The sequence below is a fragment of the Copadichromis virginalis genome, linkage group LG16 (assembly GCF_057382275.1).
Source record: "Copadichromis virginalis isolate Kocher_CV1m ecotype Utaka linkage group LG16, C_Virginalis_male_GT1.1, whole genome shotgun sequence".
Classification (NCBI taxonomy): domain Eukaryota; kingdom Metazoa; phylum Chordata; class Actinopteri; order Cichliformes; family Cichlidae; genus Copadichromis; species Copadichromis virginalis.
The window spans coordinates 15,577,833-15,593,048 of record NC_140633.1 but is presented as its reverse complement, the minus strand read 5'-3'; the positions used below and the strand labels follow the sequence as shown (position 1 = coordinate 15,593,048).

The 15,216-nt window shown below is 37.6% G+C and overlaps 6 protein-coding genes across 7 annotated transcripts; 2 read left to right on the top strand and 4 right to left on the bottom strand.

The window, feature by feature from the left end:
* The first annotated feature begins 192 nt into the window (after window positions 1-192).
* LOC146690462 (gamma-crystallin M2-like) lies at window positions 193-964 on the top strand. 2 transcript variants are annotated; one of them, XM_085435020.1, is made up of 3 exons: window positions 193-213; window positions 348-590; window positions 692-964. In XM_085435020.1, exons 1-3 carry the CDS (start codon window positions 205-207, stop codon window positions 962-964), a joined length of 525 nt encoding a protein of 174 aa, XP_085291146.1. In that variant the 5' UTR covers window positions 193-204. The 2 variants fall into 2 exon arrangements, with proteins under 2 accessions (XP_085291146.1, XP_085291145.1); XM_085435019.1 differs by having other exon boundaries at window positions 205-213; window positions 348-587.
* Window positions 965-2,943: 1,979 nt separating this feature from the next.
* On the top strand, window positions 2,944-3,665 carry LOC146690461 (gamma-crystallin M1). The gene is made up of 3 exons (XM_085435576.1): window positions 2,944-2,952; window positions 3,036-3,287; window positions 3,390-3,665. Exons 1-3 carry the CDS (start codon window positions 2,944-2,946, stop codon window positions 3,663-3,665), a joined length of 537 nt encoding a protein of 178 aa, XP_085291702.1.
* A 2,399-nt stretch (window positions 3,666-6,064) lies between these two features.
* On the bottom strand, window positions 6,065-6,842 carry LOC146690460 (gamma-crystallin M3-like). Its single transcript, XM_085435577.1, has 3 exons — window positions 6,828-6,842; window positions 6,459-6,698; window positions 6,065-6,343 (listed from the first exon to the last, which is right to left on the bottom strand). The coding sequence occupies exons 1-3, from the start codon at window positions 6,840-6,842 to the stop codon at window positions 6,065-6,067; spliced, it is 534 nt and encodes a 177-aa protein (XP_085291703.1).
* A 2,579-nt stretch (window positions 6,843-9,421) lies between these two features.
* LOC146690459 (gamma-crystallin M3-like) lies at window positions 9,422-10,498 on the bottom strand. The gene is made up of 3 exons (XM_085435545.1): window positions 10,487-10,498; window positions 10,138-10,380; window positions 9,422-9,697 (listed from the first exon to the last, which is right to left on the bottom strand). Exons 1-3 carry the CDS (start codon window positions 10,496-10,498, stop codon window positions 9,422-9,424), a joined length of 531 nt encoding a protein of 176 aa, XP_085291671.1.
* Window positions 10,499-11,509: 1,011 nt separating this feature from the next.
* LOC146690458 (gamma-crystallin M3-like) lies at window positions 11,510-12,253 on the bottom strand. The gene is made up of 3 exons (XM_085435544.1): window positions 12,224-12,253; window positions 11,868-12,110; window positions 11,510-11,785 (listed from the first exon to the last, which is right to left on the bottom strand). Exons 1-3 carry the CDS (start codon window positions 12,251-12,253, stop codon window positions 11,510-11,512), a joined length of 549 nt encoding a protein of 182 aa, XP_085291670.1.
* A 1,711-nt stretch (window positions 12,254-13,964) lies between these two features.
* On the bottom strand, window positions 13,965-14,728 carry LOC146690457 (gamma-crystallin M3-like). Its single transcript, XM_085435542.1, has 3 exons — window positions 14,669-14,728; window positions 14,334-14,576; window positions 13,965-14,243 (listed from the first exon to the last, which is right to left on the bottom strand). Exons 1-3 carry the CDS (start codon window positions 14,699-14,701, stop codon window positions 13,965-13,967), a joined length of 555 nt encoding a protein of 184 aa, XP_085291668.1. The 5' UTR covers window positions 14,702-14,728.
* Between the last annotated feature and the right edge of the window lie 488 nt (window positions 14,729-15,216).

Genomic DNA, 15,216 nt, shown 5'->3' with positions numbered 1-15,216 from the left:
TGTCAAAACCAAACCAGTTAATTTATCCTTTTTTTCAAATACAGATCCATATTTCTCACCCAATGTTGGGCTCTAACAAAAAGGTAAACATGTGCTAGTAGCCTTCAATTATAACTATGAGATAATTTGAATAACAATGCATTTGTTTGTCGCAAGGTAGTATAAAAAGCCCTGAAAACATGGGGAATCTCTCCAACGGAGACCATGGGCAAGGTAAGTACTGGTTTTGTCTCTCTCTGCTCACATTGAATGTTAGTTAAATTTGTTGGTGGTCTTTTACACTTTTTTTTTTTGCTGGAAAGTCTTAACTGAGCAGTTGAAGCTACGACTCTTTTATTTTTCATTAGATTATCTTTTACGAGGACAAGAACTTCCAGGGTCGCTCCTATGAGTGCAGTAATGACTGCACAGACCTTCACTTGTACTTCAGCCGCTGCAACTCCATCAGGGTAGAGAGTGGCTGCTTTATGATCTATGAGCGCCCTAACTTCATGGGTCACCAGTATTTCATGAGGAGGGGAGAGTATCCTGACTACCAGAGGTGGATGGGCTTCAGCAGCTGTATCCGCTCCTGTAGGATGATTCCAGTGGTAAGACAGACATAACGCTGAAAAATACACCTAGACATAATGGTTTCACTGAAATATGGCAAAGGTTTGAACATGTTGCTGATTCTCTTCTGGCCCTACAGTATCGAGGTTCCTACAGATTGCGTATCTATGAGAAGCCTGACTTCAGTGGTCACATGATGGAGTTCATGGATGACTGTCCCTGTGTGTCTGACCGTTTCCATCACCGCCATGTCTACTCCAGTAATGTTATGAATGGCTACTGGATCTTCTACGAGTACCCCAACTACCGAGGCAGACAGTACTTCCTAAGACCCGGGGAGTACAGGAGGTACCGCGATTGGTGCGCCACATGCGCCATTGTCGGCTCCTTCAGGAGAGTCACCGAATTTTAGCCATCAACTGAAACCTTGCTGTAAATATAAAGCACTTTGTTTATTAAAGATGTTGAATTTTTAACTCGTCTTGTGAATTTGTTTTGATTGAGTTGTTCAGCTTTGAAACTGTGATTGCTTTGTTGCGGGTACATAACGGGACCCATCAAAAGACTGGTAACATGTTGACTGTTTGGTCTGCAGATCCTGTACTTACTCTGTAGGTACTGTGAAGAACAATACCTACTTTTGTTTATTAAATTAGATGTAATTAAAAAAAACACCCTGGCCAGTCCAGCTGATCTTAAACAAATAAACTATACATCAAGTAGGCAACAACAAAATCATCTACAGCATTATTGTTTGGACTCACTTGTTGTACTTTCTGGAATAAAAGAAAGAATCTGTGTATAACACAATGATACATTAATTTCATGACTATCTGTCATATTCTACATACTAATACTAGGTATTTGTACCATTATTTCTTATCGACATTGCTGAATCCCTTATTATGTTGGTAATCATAAGTATTTATAAACTTAATAAAATAACTTCTTTTCTTATGTTTGAATTTTTATATTAATATTATTAACTTAATATTGTAATTTCTTTTGAAATCGCCCAAATTCCACTCTTTAGGTCAAAGTTAAACAAAGCCCTAATGTCAGTCAGGAGATATATGTTTCCAGATGTGATTTTCTTTTAGATTTTTCTTATCAAAGTTGTAGACCACATGGAGCAATCCTTCTTCAAAATCCCAGCTCACGATGTTCACGATGGCTCATCAGTATTTCTACTTACGACAAACTAGTTGAATTGAATTTGGAAGAACCGTCTAATATATACGTCTCACTTGAACAACTGTATAGTTATTATATAGCCTAGAACCCAATCATAACAACAGAGTCTTTTTTCAGGACTTCCTAATAAACTCAACTTTTCAAAATAGTGTCTTTATATAATTTTAGTTACAGTGCAAGAAGAAGAGGCAGATCAGTGATAGAAATGAGTGTTTCTGATCCAAATTTGCAAAAACGTTTAAACAAATGCCTGCAAATGAAAAAGTAAATTAATGCAACTGAAATGAATTGGTGCAATATCACCATATTGCTAATGCTTTTTCTCCAGCCAGCTGCTGTTAAAGTATTGCAAAAAAGGAACAACCAGATGTTGCATGATGGAATTAGAGGAGTGACACATTTTTAATTTTAATTTCTTTAGAATTAAGCTGTGTGAATGCAAATTAAAGTATTCTCCATAGGTATATGTACATAAACTGTCTGAACTTTTAATATTGCATAAATCCATCTACTGCTAACCTACTTTTTAAACTTTTTTAGTAACTCATCAAAAGTAAGAATACTGAATAATTAGTTACTATATTTTATGAGATTAGAATGTTGATAGCTGTGTCTGTGTTTGTTTAAAGGCTGTGTATCTTACTGTAGCTTGTGTATGGCCTTTCATCTCATGATTATTTATCCCACTTTAATCTTATAGTATAATAACATCCGTAAGAACTTAATAAAACATGCAGATTGTCCTTTAAATGAAGCTCAGTCTTTTAAGTTACGGAACATATTTCTTATTATCGAGAGTCCTGAAAGCCGGCAGTTAGTATATTTATTTCTTTGTATTAACGGAATCTTTCCACAGTTTGTCAGAAGTTTACCACAGATGTAGCCTGATGTCATGTTCTTTCCATCCCTGATTACTAACTGTATGTGAAGAGCCTTCTGACTCAAAATGGAACACACACAAAGCATATGCTTATAATAGACAATACGGATGACTGCTGCCAGAAATGTATGGATGGAGAACCATTGTTAGTCATTTATAGGCCCCGTTCAGCAAAAGTAATACTGCTAATTCATCAGCTTTGCACATTTGAATAACAACACATCATGGCCCCTGGGATTTTGTATAAAAAGGCCCTGGAATCATGGAGTTGGCAGAGCAAGTTGAACCATCCACTGGGAACAACCTTAACCACCATCATGGGCAAGGTAATGGGATGATTTTTACTGTAAAAGGAAGCAAAAATAATCTTCTTTAATCGATTTACTGATTTATCATTTTGTTTTTTCAGATCGTCTTCTACGAGGACAGGAACTTCCAGGGTCGCTCCTATGAGTGCACGAGCGACTGCTCTGACATGTCCTCCTACCTGAGCAGGTGCCAGTCCTGCAGGGTGGAGAGCGGCTGCTTCATGGTCTATGAGCGTCCCAACTACATGGGCATGCAGTTCTTCCTTAGGAGGGGCGAGTACCATGACATGCAGCGCATGATGAGCATGGGAATGATGTTTGATTCCATCAGATCCTGCAGAATGATCCCCTTTGTAAGACGTGCTTCACTTTTGCTACTATAATTTTGATTCATTATTAACTTTTAAAATGCGCCTTAGTAATCATACTTACATTTTCTCTACATTTAATTACAGCACAGAGGCCAGTTCAGGATGAGGATCTATGAGAGGGAGAACTTCGGTGGTCAGATGAACGAGCTGATGGACGACTGCGACAGCATCATGGACCGCTACCGCATGTCCGACTGCATGTCCTGCAACGTGATGGATGGCCACTGGCTGATGTACGAGCAAGCCCACTACAGAGGCAGGATGATGTACATGAGGCCCGGAGAGTACAGGAGCTTCAGGGACATGGGCATGAGCGGGATGAGGTTCATGAGCATGAGGCGTATCACTGATATGTGCTAGACTTCTGTATTTGACTTCAGTAAATAAAAGCAATGTGTACTTCATAACCACATTTGTCACATGCACTTTCTTTATCTTGCTACATTTTTTATGTAGCTACATCTATGTACCTAACTGCAAGAAAGCATTCCCTAACTATACCCCAAATTACGTGTTACTCAATAACTAAATATATACATAATTATCAGGTTCAACTTAAAAAATAATAAGAACGATCAGCAGTTTCATAGCAAAGTCAAGACAGCTTCCATTCAGTAAATGATGAGGCTAAGTCTATAGAACAACCCTAGGCTTTTGCGTTTAGCCATCCTCAGTTAGCATACGAACTTTTATTCTGGAACTAAAGACTATAACAACTAGGACAAATAAGACTGTAAATACAACAACAGCATAAGCATTCAAATCTGCAATAACTGGCCTACGAAGCTCAGATACAGTAATGTTGTTAAAACTGATGTATTAGCCCAGAACGTCACTTAATATTTCACTTCATCATGCATTGTCAATATTTTTCCAAAAATGTACTTTTTTGGATTATAAATATTATATTTAATTAAAAACTGAACAACTAAACAACTAATCAAAATATCTACACTCTTGTTTGTAGCACCAAAGAAAAATACACCTAATTTACCCATTTTTCATTGAACACACACACACAAAGGAGGAGGAGAAGAAATATATAGATAGAAATATATAGAGGTCTATTGAGAATAAACAATTTTTTTCGATTTTCGATTTTTCCCCCCGTTTTTTTCCTATTGAAAAACACCAAAATAATTATTTGCCTAATTAGCCTAATTTAGCAAAATAAACTATATTAATATTTACGTTTTATTTTATTAAAATAAAAAAATAAAAATGATCTAATAAAAAAGTAAATTCAATAGCTTTTCTTTAATTGTTTAATTTGGTAAAATGAAAACAAACAAACAAACAAACAAGGAACATCACAGATCTAGGTCGACTCAAACACAGGACTCAATATCAAGTTCAGTGCATTTATTTACAGTGAATAATGCGTAACACAGAAGATCAACAGTAGCGATGGTCCCAGTCCCCTCAGGCAAGGTTTTCCACAGAGCCACAATTTCCCACAGATTCTCTCTACAGATCACCAACACAGGTTTCTCTGGGAGGATCACAAGTTCACAGGGAAACAATGAGTGAGATTCTTCCTTGGAGGAAAGTAGCAACATGTACAGAAGCTGTAAAACAAACCAGCGAGGACTGAAGGTCAGCCACCACTGCCTTAAAAAGTTGTCACAACAACGACATCAGGAGCAACTGTGAGACTGAGTGAGACACACACACACACACAGACGCACACACACACACACATAGACAGAGGAGAGGTAGAGTGCTTATAAGAGAGAGATAGATAGAAAGTAGTGAGCCAACTGGAGAGGACAAAGGGAACATGACAGTAACATCAAACGAAGATCTTTTTGTAATGCAAAAATAATTTCAAATTTTGATTTATCTGACCTCTAACAGAGGAAATTTTCAATTTGCTTCAGTCCATTTTAATCAGCTTTCAGTGTTTTTCCTGATGATATGTTTCATTAACCTATATTTGCAGATGGCACAGCAAACTGTGCTCAGAGACAATGATTTCTGGAAGAGTTCCTGAGCCCATACAGTGCATTTCCATGAAGCTGCCTGAAGGTCACACGTTGCACAACTACACACAACCTTTTGATGATATACTGCACATCACGATGACATATTAAAAACTCATATACTCAACTCTGCTGAACCCGTAAATGCATTTTATGAATAGCATGTCCTATATATGTGACTATGTGTTATAACCTGCCAGCTTTAATTTAATTAAATTGTAATTATTCTAACTAGAAGGGAAACAGCATATGCTATTGAAAAATATTAAAGAATTAGTTGCCATTTATTCTGTATGCTGCTTTTTATGCATACATTTCCTCATATTCAAAATTACATTGGCACAATTAATAAATTATGTGTAATTTAAATTGTTGTGCCTTTTTACAGGTCGTTGCATGAATAAAAAGGCAAATGTTGCAGAACAGAAGGACTGCATTCACATATTCTGCATTTCTAATATTGCGGTGTATTTAATGTATTTATAATTTGCCTAAATGTAACCATTTACTGTGGTTACATTTACAGATATCAATAAAAATGGTGATATGCTGTCATCTGGTGGTGTGCAGCATAGTGACCCTAAAGGTTTGCTGTTAAACTGAATACACAGCATAGCACTTAAAAGTTAGCTGTTGCTAATTTATACAAAAATGTAGCCTATGTTTGCGTGTCTTATTTTGGTTTGTTGTGCAAGTTTCCGATCACTCAGTGACAAATTCAATTAAAAGAGAATTATTAGATTTTTATTTAAAATCATGCTTTTATACACTGGTGCTCTAATAACAGGAATCCATGATGCGCCTCATGCTATTGAACCTCATCCCGCTCATTCCCATCTCCCTGAAGCTCCTGTACTCTCCGGGCCTCAGGTACATCATCCTGCCTCTGTAGTGGGGCTGCTCGTACATCAGCCAGTGGCCATCCATCACGTTGCACGACTGGCAGTCGGACATGCGGTAGCGATCCATCATGTTCTCGCAGTCGTCCATCAGTTCGTACATCTGACCTCCGAAGTTCTCCCTCTCATAGATCCTCATCCTGAACTGGCCTCTGTGCTGTAAATTGAAATGAATAACAATGAATCAAAGAGATCTCGTTAATATGCTTTCGCCAGGTTCAGCATCTTACACCATATGTCAAATATTAGAAGGAGTTTTCAATTTACAGTACCATGGGGATCATGCGGCAGGACCTAATGCAATCACTCATGCCCATACGCTGGTAGTCAGAGTACTCTCCCCTCCTGACAAAGAACTGATTTCCCATGTAGTTGGTACGGTCGTAGACCATGAAGCAGCCGCTCTCCACCCTGCAGGAGTGGCACCTGCTCAGGTAGGAGGACATGTCAGCACAGTCGCTGCTGGTCTCATAGGAACGACCCTGGAAGTTCCTGTCCTCATAGAAGATGATCTGAAATTGAAAAAAAGAGAAAAAACAAGGACTATTTGATATCGTACTTTTTGCATCGCATCCACATTTGTTCAGCATCCAATCAAATGCAAAAAATCCGAACAATGAAATAGCCAAAGCTGCACACACCTTTCCCATGGTCATGGTTTCAGTTAGGACTCTTTAGGCTCAGAAGGACTGCACAGTTTTCACGACATCCCACGAGTTGCTTTTATACCTGACCTCACGCCGAAAGATACATGACCCCATTGTTCAAATTCCTGACAGAGCAACATGGAGCAGAGGCCCCCCGTGTACGTTTCAATTCAAAGGGACCTTCAACGGATCGTGATTTGCAGGGGTTGCATTTGTGAGAAGAGGCCCCGCTGTGTATTGTCTTTGCAGCTGAATAACAGAGAGAGCGTGTTTTCCACAAACATAGCATTCTTTGAAGGCCTCATTAAAGTTTTCATCTCTAATGTTTCACAGGTGAAAGAACATTCTGTTTTTTTGTTCTTTTTGCCAAAATTAGCCAAAAACCAAATCTTTAAAATCTGTTAAAATTTAATTGGACTCAATAGAGGATTGAATCAATTCATTAAAACTGAGTAAACCTATAAAACCTATAAGGGACAGATAATCTACTGATATGTTAGTCTAAATATGTCTCCATCAAGTATTTTTTGGCCCTCATTTAGTTTAATGTAATGAATGAGATGTTGCCAATGAATTTCATGGATATCATGGTGATTTATTCATGAAGCTAATCCTTACATAATTTGTAGATGATATTCAAGCCCTTTCATAACAAGTGTACTGCAGGTGATTTCTTCTTTTTTAACCCATTAACTTGAATACTGGAGTTATATGCATGGCTGTGTGATTGACATGTCTCTTGACACTATTAGCTGTAGACAATGGCTGTTGTCTGAACTGGACCTCTCAACTGCATTTGTTTTGTTGGTGTCTTCTGGAGCTTTTTTAATGGAATTACTTGGCAAATGTTTTCATGTGATGTACAGTATGGTCTCACTTCCATTAAATGTGGGCATTTTGATGAGGGAAGTTATAGTGCTTTATTAGGCTGTTAGCACTGAGTAGCAGATAACTGCTGCTGTGACTTGGAGCTATATAAATAAAATTGAACTGAACTGAAATTGAATTATTTGTACAGCATGCTAACCAGGCTTTTCCACATTTCTACCTGGCTTAGGATTCCACTCTGTCATCCAAACCTGGTCACTTTTGGCTCCCCAAGCAAGCAAGCAAGCAAGCAAGCAAACAAACAAACAAACAAACAAACATTGGCCAAAACATTAGCACTAACGTCTTAAAATGTGTTCCAAAACCAGTGGGTGACCTCAAAGTGGAAATGTTAATGTTTTATAGCTGATGAAATGTTTTATTTGTTAATGAAATTGTCATTGACAAATTAACAGTGGATGTCCATGCAGTCCTCCCATGACTTTCCTTCATATGTTTGTATGAGAAAAAAAAAGACTTTTTCTATATTACTGTAATTTCTCACATAAAAACAATACACTGGGTATAGATGTAGGTTGTTACGATCTGGAGTTATACTCTTTGACTTAAGCCATTAAAACAATAAATCAAAATCTCTAAAAATCAAAGTAAGATAGTAAGATCCTCGGTGAGGTAGAGTAACTATTGCTTTCTTCTTTTAAGGTTTCCTAGCTTTAAATTCTACATATTTTAGTTTTCTTTACAGTTTAACACATTTCCAGCTGCTGTTTTCTTATGAGATTATTTCTGACTTATAATAATAATTTTTAGACAACAACAAGCATTGTTTGCCTTTTTCAGGCAGTCTGATACAGATGGGTCAGATATAAGTGTTCGCTCTCGGATATGATGTGAAAAACAAGGTTTGTTATAAGGCCAATGTTGATACATGGCCATATAACTGGATCAGAACTAGATTGTATTTTCTTCTGAAAGTGACAAGAATGACCGAAACAGTGCTCTTACTGTGAATATTTATTGGAAGAAATCTGATGTCGCAAGTCGCAAGAAAAACATCTTTCATTTTTTGATGTGAAAAATACTTTCGTGCAACAACCTTTGGCTTTTAATTGGAGTCACAAAGACCAAGTTTCCTTTTTGATGGTCACGTCAAAACAAATAACTAACTTCTGAGTCAACTGATGCTATCAAATGAATATGTGTACAGACTTGAATATTGCCATTATATTAAAAGTGCAGTACAAGGAAAGAGAAGGACATTTTTTTCACATGCCACAAATCTGTGTTAGCACATGTTGATGGAGTCCGTTATGTTAAGGTAGAATGAACGCTTCATGGACTGTGCCTTTAAGAACTGATCAGTCACTACATTATATGCTACAAAACAAATCAGGCATAATTAAATAACTATATGAGTCTAACTGAAAATGTTCAAAGATACTTGAAAATATTCTTAATCACTTTTTAAAAATCATCAATAACTCCAACCATATTTACAATAATCTTCAGAAGAGACGAGGTCGCCTGGAAAACCTGGAAGATGTATGTATATTTGAATAATGCCTAGGAGAAAATAATGATGGGGAGCAAGACTTTACCAAATCTTATTTTCTACTGTTTATTTCAATTTTGGAATCACATAACACAATGTAAAAGGATAGTTAAATCACATTAATTGATTACCACTATTACAAATTGTGTATGCCATCTGGTGCATGAAAATTCTTTTATTTCTTTACGAGATTAAAATGTATTTGTTGTTAACAGGATTCATTGATGCGTCTGATGGAGCTGAATCTCATTCCGTCATATCCCATCTCCCTGAAGCTCCTGTACTCTCCGGGCCTCAGGTACATCATCCTGCCTCTGTAGTGGGGCTGCTCGTACATCAGCCAGTGGCCATCCATCACGTTGCAGGACTGGCAGTCGGACATGCGGTAGCGGTCTTGGAAGTTGTCGCAGTCGTCCATGAGCTCATACATCTGACCTCCGAAGTTCTCCCTCTCATATATCCTTACTCTGTAGGACCCTTTGTGCTGTTAATATTACAATGTAAGGATGAATTATTTTATATAATAATCTTAGCAATAAACCTTATTTATAAAGTATTCTTTAAACCAAGTTACAAAGTGCTTCAAAGAAAGAAATTGAAAAGAGAGACATAAAAAAATTTCCTAAAAGTTTTAAAATAGTGCTTCAAGAAAATATTTAAGTTGCTATTTTGATTTCAATGGACGAACTGTTCCACAGTGTGAGAGAGTTAATGACAGAGGCCCCAAACCAGCTAAGCCTTATTACCAATTTAAGGAACCCAGACCAGCGTATGTAAGAGACGAAGGCTTTGATATACTATTCATTCTGTGAACTATGTTGATGGACATTTTGCAAAAGCCATATCACATATGACACATATGTTATTATTATTATTAGGCCGTATTAGTTTATATATGAAAGTTTAGCAATCTCGGTACTGTACCATGGGGATCATACGACAGGATCTGATGCAATCGCTGAAACCTATCATACGTTGGTAGTCTGAGTACTCGCCCCTCCTCATGAAATACTGGTTTCCGATGAAGTTTGGGCGGTCGTAGACCATGAAGCAGCCGCTCTCCACCCTGCAGGAGTGACACCTGCTCAGGTGAGAGGACATATCAGCACAGTCGCTGCTGGTCTCATAGGAGCGACCCTGGAAGTTCTTGTCCTCGTAGAAGATGATCTGGATCCAACAGACGAGGCAGAATTCAGTAAACATTTTAAAATCATAGCTTTTGTTTTAGGTCAGAAAGATAAAAATTTTGATCTATTTTCTCTAATACACGTACCTTGCCGTGCATCGTGGCTGATAGACTGAATGACGCTATAGCAATCCTATCCCAGATTTAAGCCTTTTTTATAGCTAACGTGACATCCAGACAGTTGATGTCACCATTGTATGGAAACCATGAGTCAGCAGCATCCAATGTTAGTCCCTCTGTGAATGCTGATGGCAAAGGGTTGTTATGCATCCTCTGACAGGCTCTATTATTCTAGATCAAAAGAGTTTCTTTGTGATTACCTTGAAAATGATTTAGTGTTTTTATTTTGTGGTGATATACTCAAAAAGTAGTAGAGCCGTATTTAAATGTAGTTATTTGTGCTAGTACCACAAATGCTGTTGTTAAACTGATACTACACCCTGAATGTATGTAAATGGTAATGCAATGGTGCTTAAGCTAATTTATAAAGGTTCATGTTTTTTTTTTTTTTATCTATACTGTAGCAAATAATTGGTTGATGTTAGACACATACACACATGCTTACTTATAACAAGGTGGTGCTTTTCTTTGGTTTGTATTTAACATTCATTTCAGGCGTAATCTGAAGGTATTATGTGGCATACTATAATATAACATTTCAGTGAAAGTTTAAGTGGAAAAAACGATTAAATTAAATATTATATTTACTTTGTTTGGGGTTTTAAGTTAACACTGCTCAATAACTTACTGATCTGCAATAAAGAGGTTTTTAATCAAAACTAGACTTTGACGTGGTTTAATAGAACAACAATATTTAATGTGTGCTGTGTATAATACTGGGATTAGTTTATAAAACTGTGGCACACTTTTTGATTATTTATAGAGAATTAAATTTTTCCCCCAAGTTCATGTGGTGTATTTATTATTTTATTAAGTTGATGGTGATGGTGTGTGTCTCTAGAGAATAATGTAACCATTTCATTGTGTTTTTCCCCTTTCAAACCCCTTTAATGATCGTTTATTCACTATATTAGAGGAGATAATAAAGAACAACACAAAAAGTCACTGATGTAAGATTTTGTCTTTATCTTTTATTTTTTGTGAATTTGTTTAGCACATGTCCATGATGCGCCTCATGCTCATGAACCTCATCCCGCTCATTCCCATCTCCCTGAAGCTCCTGTACTCTCCGGGCCTCAGGTACATCATCCTGCCTCTGTAGTGGGCTTGCTCGTACATCAGCCAGTGGCCATCCATCACGTTGCAGGACATGCAGTCGGACATGCGGTAGCGGTCCATGATGCTGTCGCAGTCGTCCATCAGCTCGTACATCTGACCACCAAAGTTCTCCCTCTCATAGATCCTCATCCTGAACTGGCCTCTGTACTGTTAGAGAGAATGGAAAAATAATGTGTTATGGAGTTTGCACTTGTACTAGAAACAGGATTTCATGCTGCATTCTACCTACCATGGGGATCATACGGCAAGACCTGATACCACCGCTCATGCCCATCATGCTCATGTAGTCAGCGTACTCGCCCCTCCTCATGAAATACTGGTTTCCCATGTAGTTGGGGCGGTCATAGACCATGAAGCAGCCGCTCTCCACCCTGCAGGAGTGACACCTGCTCAGGTAGGAGGACATGTCGGCGCAATCGCTCATGCACTCATAGGAGCGACCCTGGAAGTTCCTGTCCTCGTAGAAGATGATCTGGAAAAAAGGAGTGCATTAGTTCATTTAGAGTTCACCGAAATAATACGATCTATATTCTGTATGCTCTACAACATCAGTGCATATGACGTTCATGATGTTCATAAGCTCACCTTGCCCATGCTCATGTCAGTGGTGGACATACTTAATGATGAGCTGCTGCTGTTGCTACTGCTACTGCTGCACTGCTGTCCTCTTTGGTTTAACCCTTGCTTTTATACCTGACCAAACCCTACAGAGTCAGTGGGCCCCCATTGTTTAAACCCCTGACCCAGCAACATGGTATAGAGAGCTGTACCAGCATGCGGTACTGTGTCATATAATCACATGATTGGGCAAGCGAAGACTTTAGAAATTTGACCTTTTGACGAGTAACACAAAGCCTCTATTCTCAGCTCTAAGGTTGTCGTGCCCATTTAGATGCATTAAACCAGAGACCTTCAATCAGAGTAACATAAAAATAATTGATTAAGGTTTTGTAAAGTAGAAAGAACTCACAGTGCATGCTAATGGAATGTAGATGTTTATTGCACATTTTTTTCTGGACATAAGTTAAAATCAGCAACTCAGAAACTGAAAAACATTTTGTAGAATTTGCACTATTAATTGTCATCATCATGATCATTTATTTGGAGGATTATAGATATATTCAGTTTTAGCATGGTTTATGTGTCTGTTTTTAACATTATGTTTGCATAATTTTGCAGTGTTCGATTCTTGTAGTATCTGATTTGATTGCCTTCTTAAATAATATAAATATTTCTCAAATTGATAATTGTATTTTACTCTGTAAAAAGGCTAAATCTAAATACTCTGTATTTAGATTTAGCCTTTTAGAACCTTTTGGCTCTTTATTTATGAATTGAGCTTATGGCAACCATTGTCTTTTCTTGCACCAAATAATAAATAAAAATAATAATACAAGTGGAAACAGATGGCACAATCAGTATTTTCTTAATATGCAACATGTTAGAATTAACTTTCACAGTACAACAATCTAAATAAATGTCTGATTTTTTTAAAGTGTCTTGTTTTTAACTTCAGGAGTAAAAACACAATGACCAATTATCCAAACACAGTAAATAATGACTCACTGTCTGTATTGTTCCTGATGCAAACAGAGTCATTGTTAAAAACTGAATAATTTCTGGGATTGTTTATATTAGACACATCACCTTTAAAACGAAAAAACAAACAAACCCCAATACATGTATATGATGGCAACAAATTTTTTATTAATAAATATACAACATGTCACAGTATTTACAATTTCATTATAGGGTGTAGGTCTGAGTCACTTCAACCGTATCCTCAAGCAATTTTTAAGCACTTGTAGCTTGTAGCTAAATACTGGACAGATAGTTTCAGAATTCATTTAGTGATTAAAAATAAGAAAATAAGAATAAAAGAAACTTAAACTATTAATGATGCATAAAACCAAATTTTAAGCTAAAAAATTTAACCTAGATTAGCATCATCAGATGTTTTTATGACCAAGTTAGTGTCAGTCAGATGACACTTACACATGACATAAACAGAAAACATGTTACTTTGACAATTGTTTGAAAATTCCCTTATTTTGATTTTATCTTTCAGTTTTTGAAAATGCTAATTGGTATTCTATTCAAGATCACACTTTATATTATCAGGTATCATCAGCTGAATACAATTTAGAATCAATATTTGCTTGCTATTGTGTTTGTTGCAGATAAAATTATAAAACTTCAAATATTTTCAGTATATATATGTATCACAACAATGTATCATTTTTTTCATGATGAGTTAATTAATAATCTCGACAAAGGTCAAAGTACTGTAAAATTATTTTATTTAGTGGCATTGGACAGTGAACATTTAGTAACAGGAGTCCATGATGCGCCTCATGCTCATGAACCTCATCCCGCTCATTCCCATCTCCCTGAAGCTCCTGTACTCTCCGGGCCTCATGTACATCATCCTGCCTCTGTAGTGGGGCTGCTCGTACATCAGCCAGTGGCCATCCATCACGTTGCAGGACATGCAGTCGGACATGCGGTAGCGGTCCATGATGCTGTCGCAGTCGTCCATCAGCTCGTACATCTGACCACCGAAGTTCTCCCTCTCATAGATCCTCATCCTGAACTGGCCTCTGTGCTGTAGGGGAAACAGTTCACAACAAAGAATTTGAATATATAATTCAAGCCTATCTGGAGGAAAATTATATCCACAGCACAGCTTTCCTACCATGTGGATCATACGGCAAGACCTGATGCAGTCTGACATGCCCATCATGCTCATGTAGTCAGCGTACTCGCCCCTCCTCATGAAATACTGGTTTCCCATGTAGTTGGGGCGGTCATAGACCATGAAGCATCCGCTCTCCACCCTGCAGGAGTGACACCTGCTCAGGTAGGAGGTCATGTCAGAGCAGTCGCTCATGCACTCATAGGAGCGACCCTGGAAGTTCCTGTCCTCGTAGAAGATGATCTGAAAAACAGCAAAATAAAATCCTTCTTTAAAAAGCAGCAGTTATTTGGAAGCAGTAATCACTGTTGATTAAAAAAGAAAGAAATCTGTACCTTGCCCCTCATGTTCATGCCAGTGTTGCTCATGTTGCCTGCAAGTGAGTAGTTACTCCTGTTCTGTCCTGTTCTCTACCTGGTTTAACCCTTTTCTTTTATACCTGACCAAACGTAAAGAAACCCCTCCCCTACACCAGAGAACCCATTACTCAGCAACTTGCTAGTGAGGCCCACAGAAAGCAAAGGTTAGGTCCATTTTTTTTATAGACACTGGGCACCAGCAGTCTTTAGAAAGGCCTTTTCTCTTTTTACAGAATGCATTTTCAACCGTGCTTGTGAAATGTGAATAGGTTGGCCCATGTAATTGTTAAGAATTGTGTTTATGACCCGTGTCACACATAAACTGTCAAAACTGGGTGTTTGAATTGTTTTTCACGGTGAACATGCTTGTTTCCACTGTAGAATATGAAAAATAAATTGACTGTAGCAACAAGACATTTTAAATTAGTTGCTGATACATTTACATACAACTACATCGTACTCCATCAGAAATTGTTTATATTGTATTTTGGTTATAAATCCTCAAACGGATAAAGAGGAGGAAG

What these genes read in the sequence shown, in the direction of transcription:
- LOC146690458 (XM_085435544.1), bottom strand. Translation starts at nt 12,253, where the DNA reads ATGTCCACCACTGACATGAGCATGGGCAAG. An exon ending in CTGACATGAGCATGGGCAAG is followed by an intron (nt 12,111 to 12,223) that starts GTGAGCTTATGA and finishes CCTTTTTTCCAG; the next exon opens with ATCATCTTCTACGAGGACAG. An exon ending in CTTGCCGTATGATCCCCATG is followed by an intron (nt 11,786 to 11,867) that starts GTAGGTAGAATG and finishes TCTCTCTAACAG; the next exon opens with TACAGAGGCCAGTTCAGGAT.
- LOC146690461 (XM_085435576.1), top strand. An exon ending in CCTGCAGAATGATCCCCTTT is followed by an intron (nt 3,288 to 3,389) that starts GTAAGACGTGCT and finishes ATTTAATTACAG; the next exon opens with CACAGAGGCCAGTTCAGGAT.
- LOC146690460 (XM_085435577.1), bottom strand. An exon ending in CCTGCCGCATGATCCCCATG is followed by an intron (nt 6,344 to 6,458) that starts GTACTGTAAATT and finishes TTCAATTTACAG; the next exon opens with CACAGAGGCCAGTTCAGGAT.
- LOC146690459 (XM_085435545.1), bottom strand. An exon ending in CCTGTCGTATGATCCCCATG is followed by an intron (nt 9,698 to 10,137) that starts GTACAGTACCGA and finishes TAATATTAACAG; the next exon opens with CACAAAGGGTCCTACAGAGT.
- LOC146690457 (XM_085435542.1), bottom strand. Translation starts at nt 14,701, where the DNA reads ATGAGCAACACTGGCATGAACATGAGGGGCAAG. An exon ending in GCATGAACATGAGGGGCAAG is followed by an intron (nt 14,577 to 14,668) that starts GTACAGATTTCT and finishes GCTGTTTTTCAG; the next exon opens with ATCATCTTCTACGAGGACAG. An exon ending in CTTGCCGTATGATCCACATG is followed by an intron (nt 14,244 to 14,333) that starts GTAGGAAAGCTG and finishes TTTCCCCTACAG; the next exon opens with CACAGAGGCCAGTTCAGGAT.
- LOC146690462 (XM_085435020.1), top strand. An exon ending in CCTGTAGGATGATTCCAGTG is followed by an intron (nt 591 to 691) that starts GTAAGACAGACA and finishes CTGGCCCTACAG; the next exon opens with TATCGAGGTTCCTACAGATT.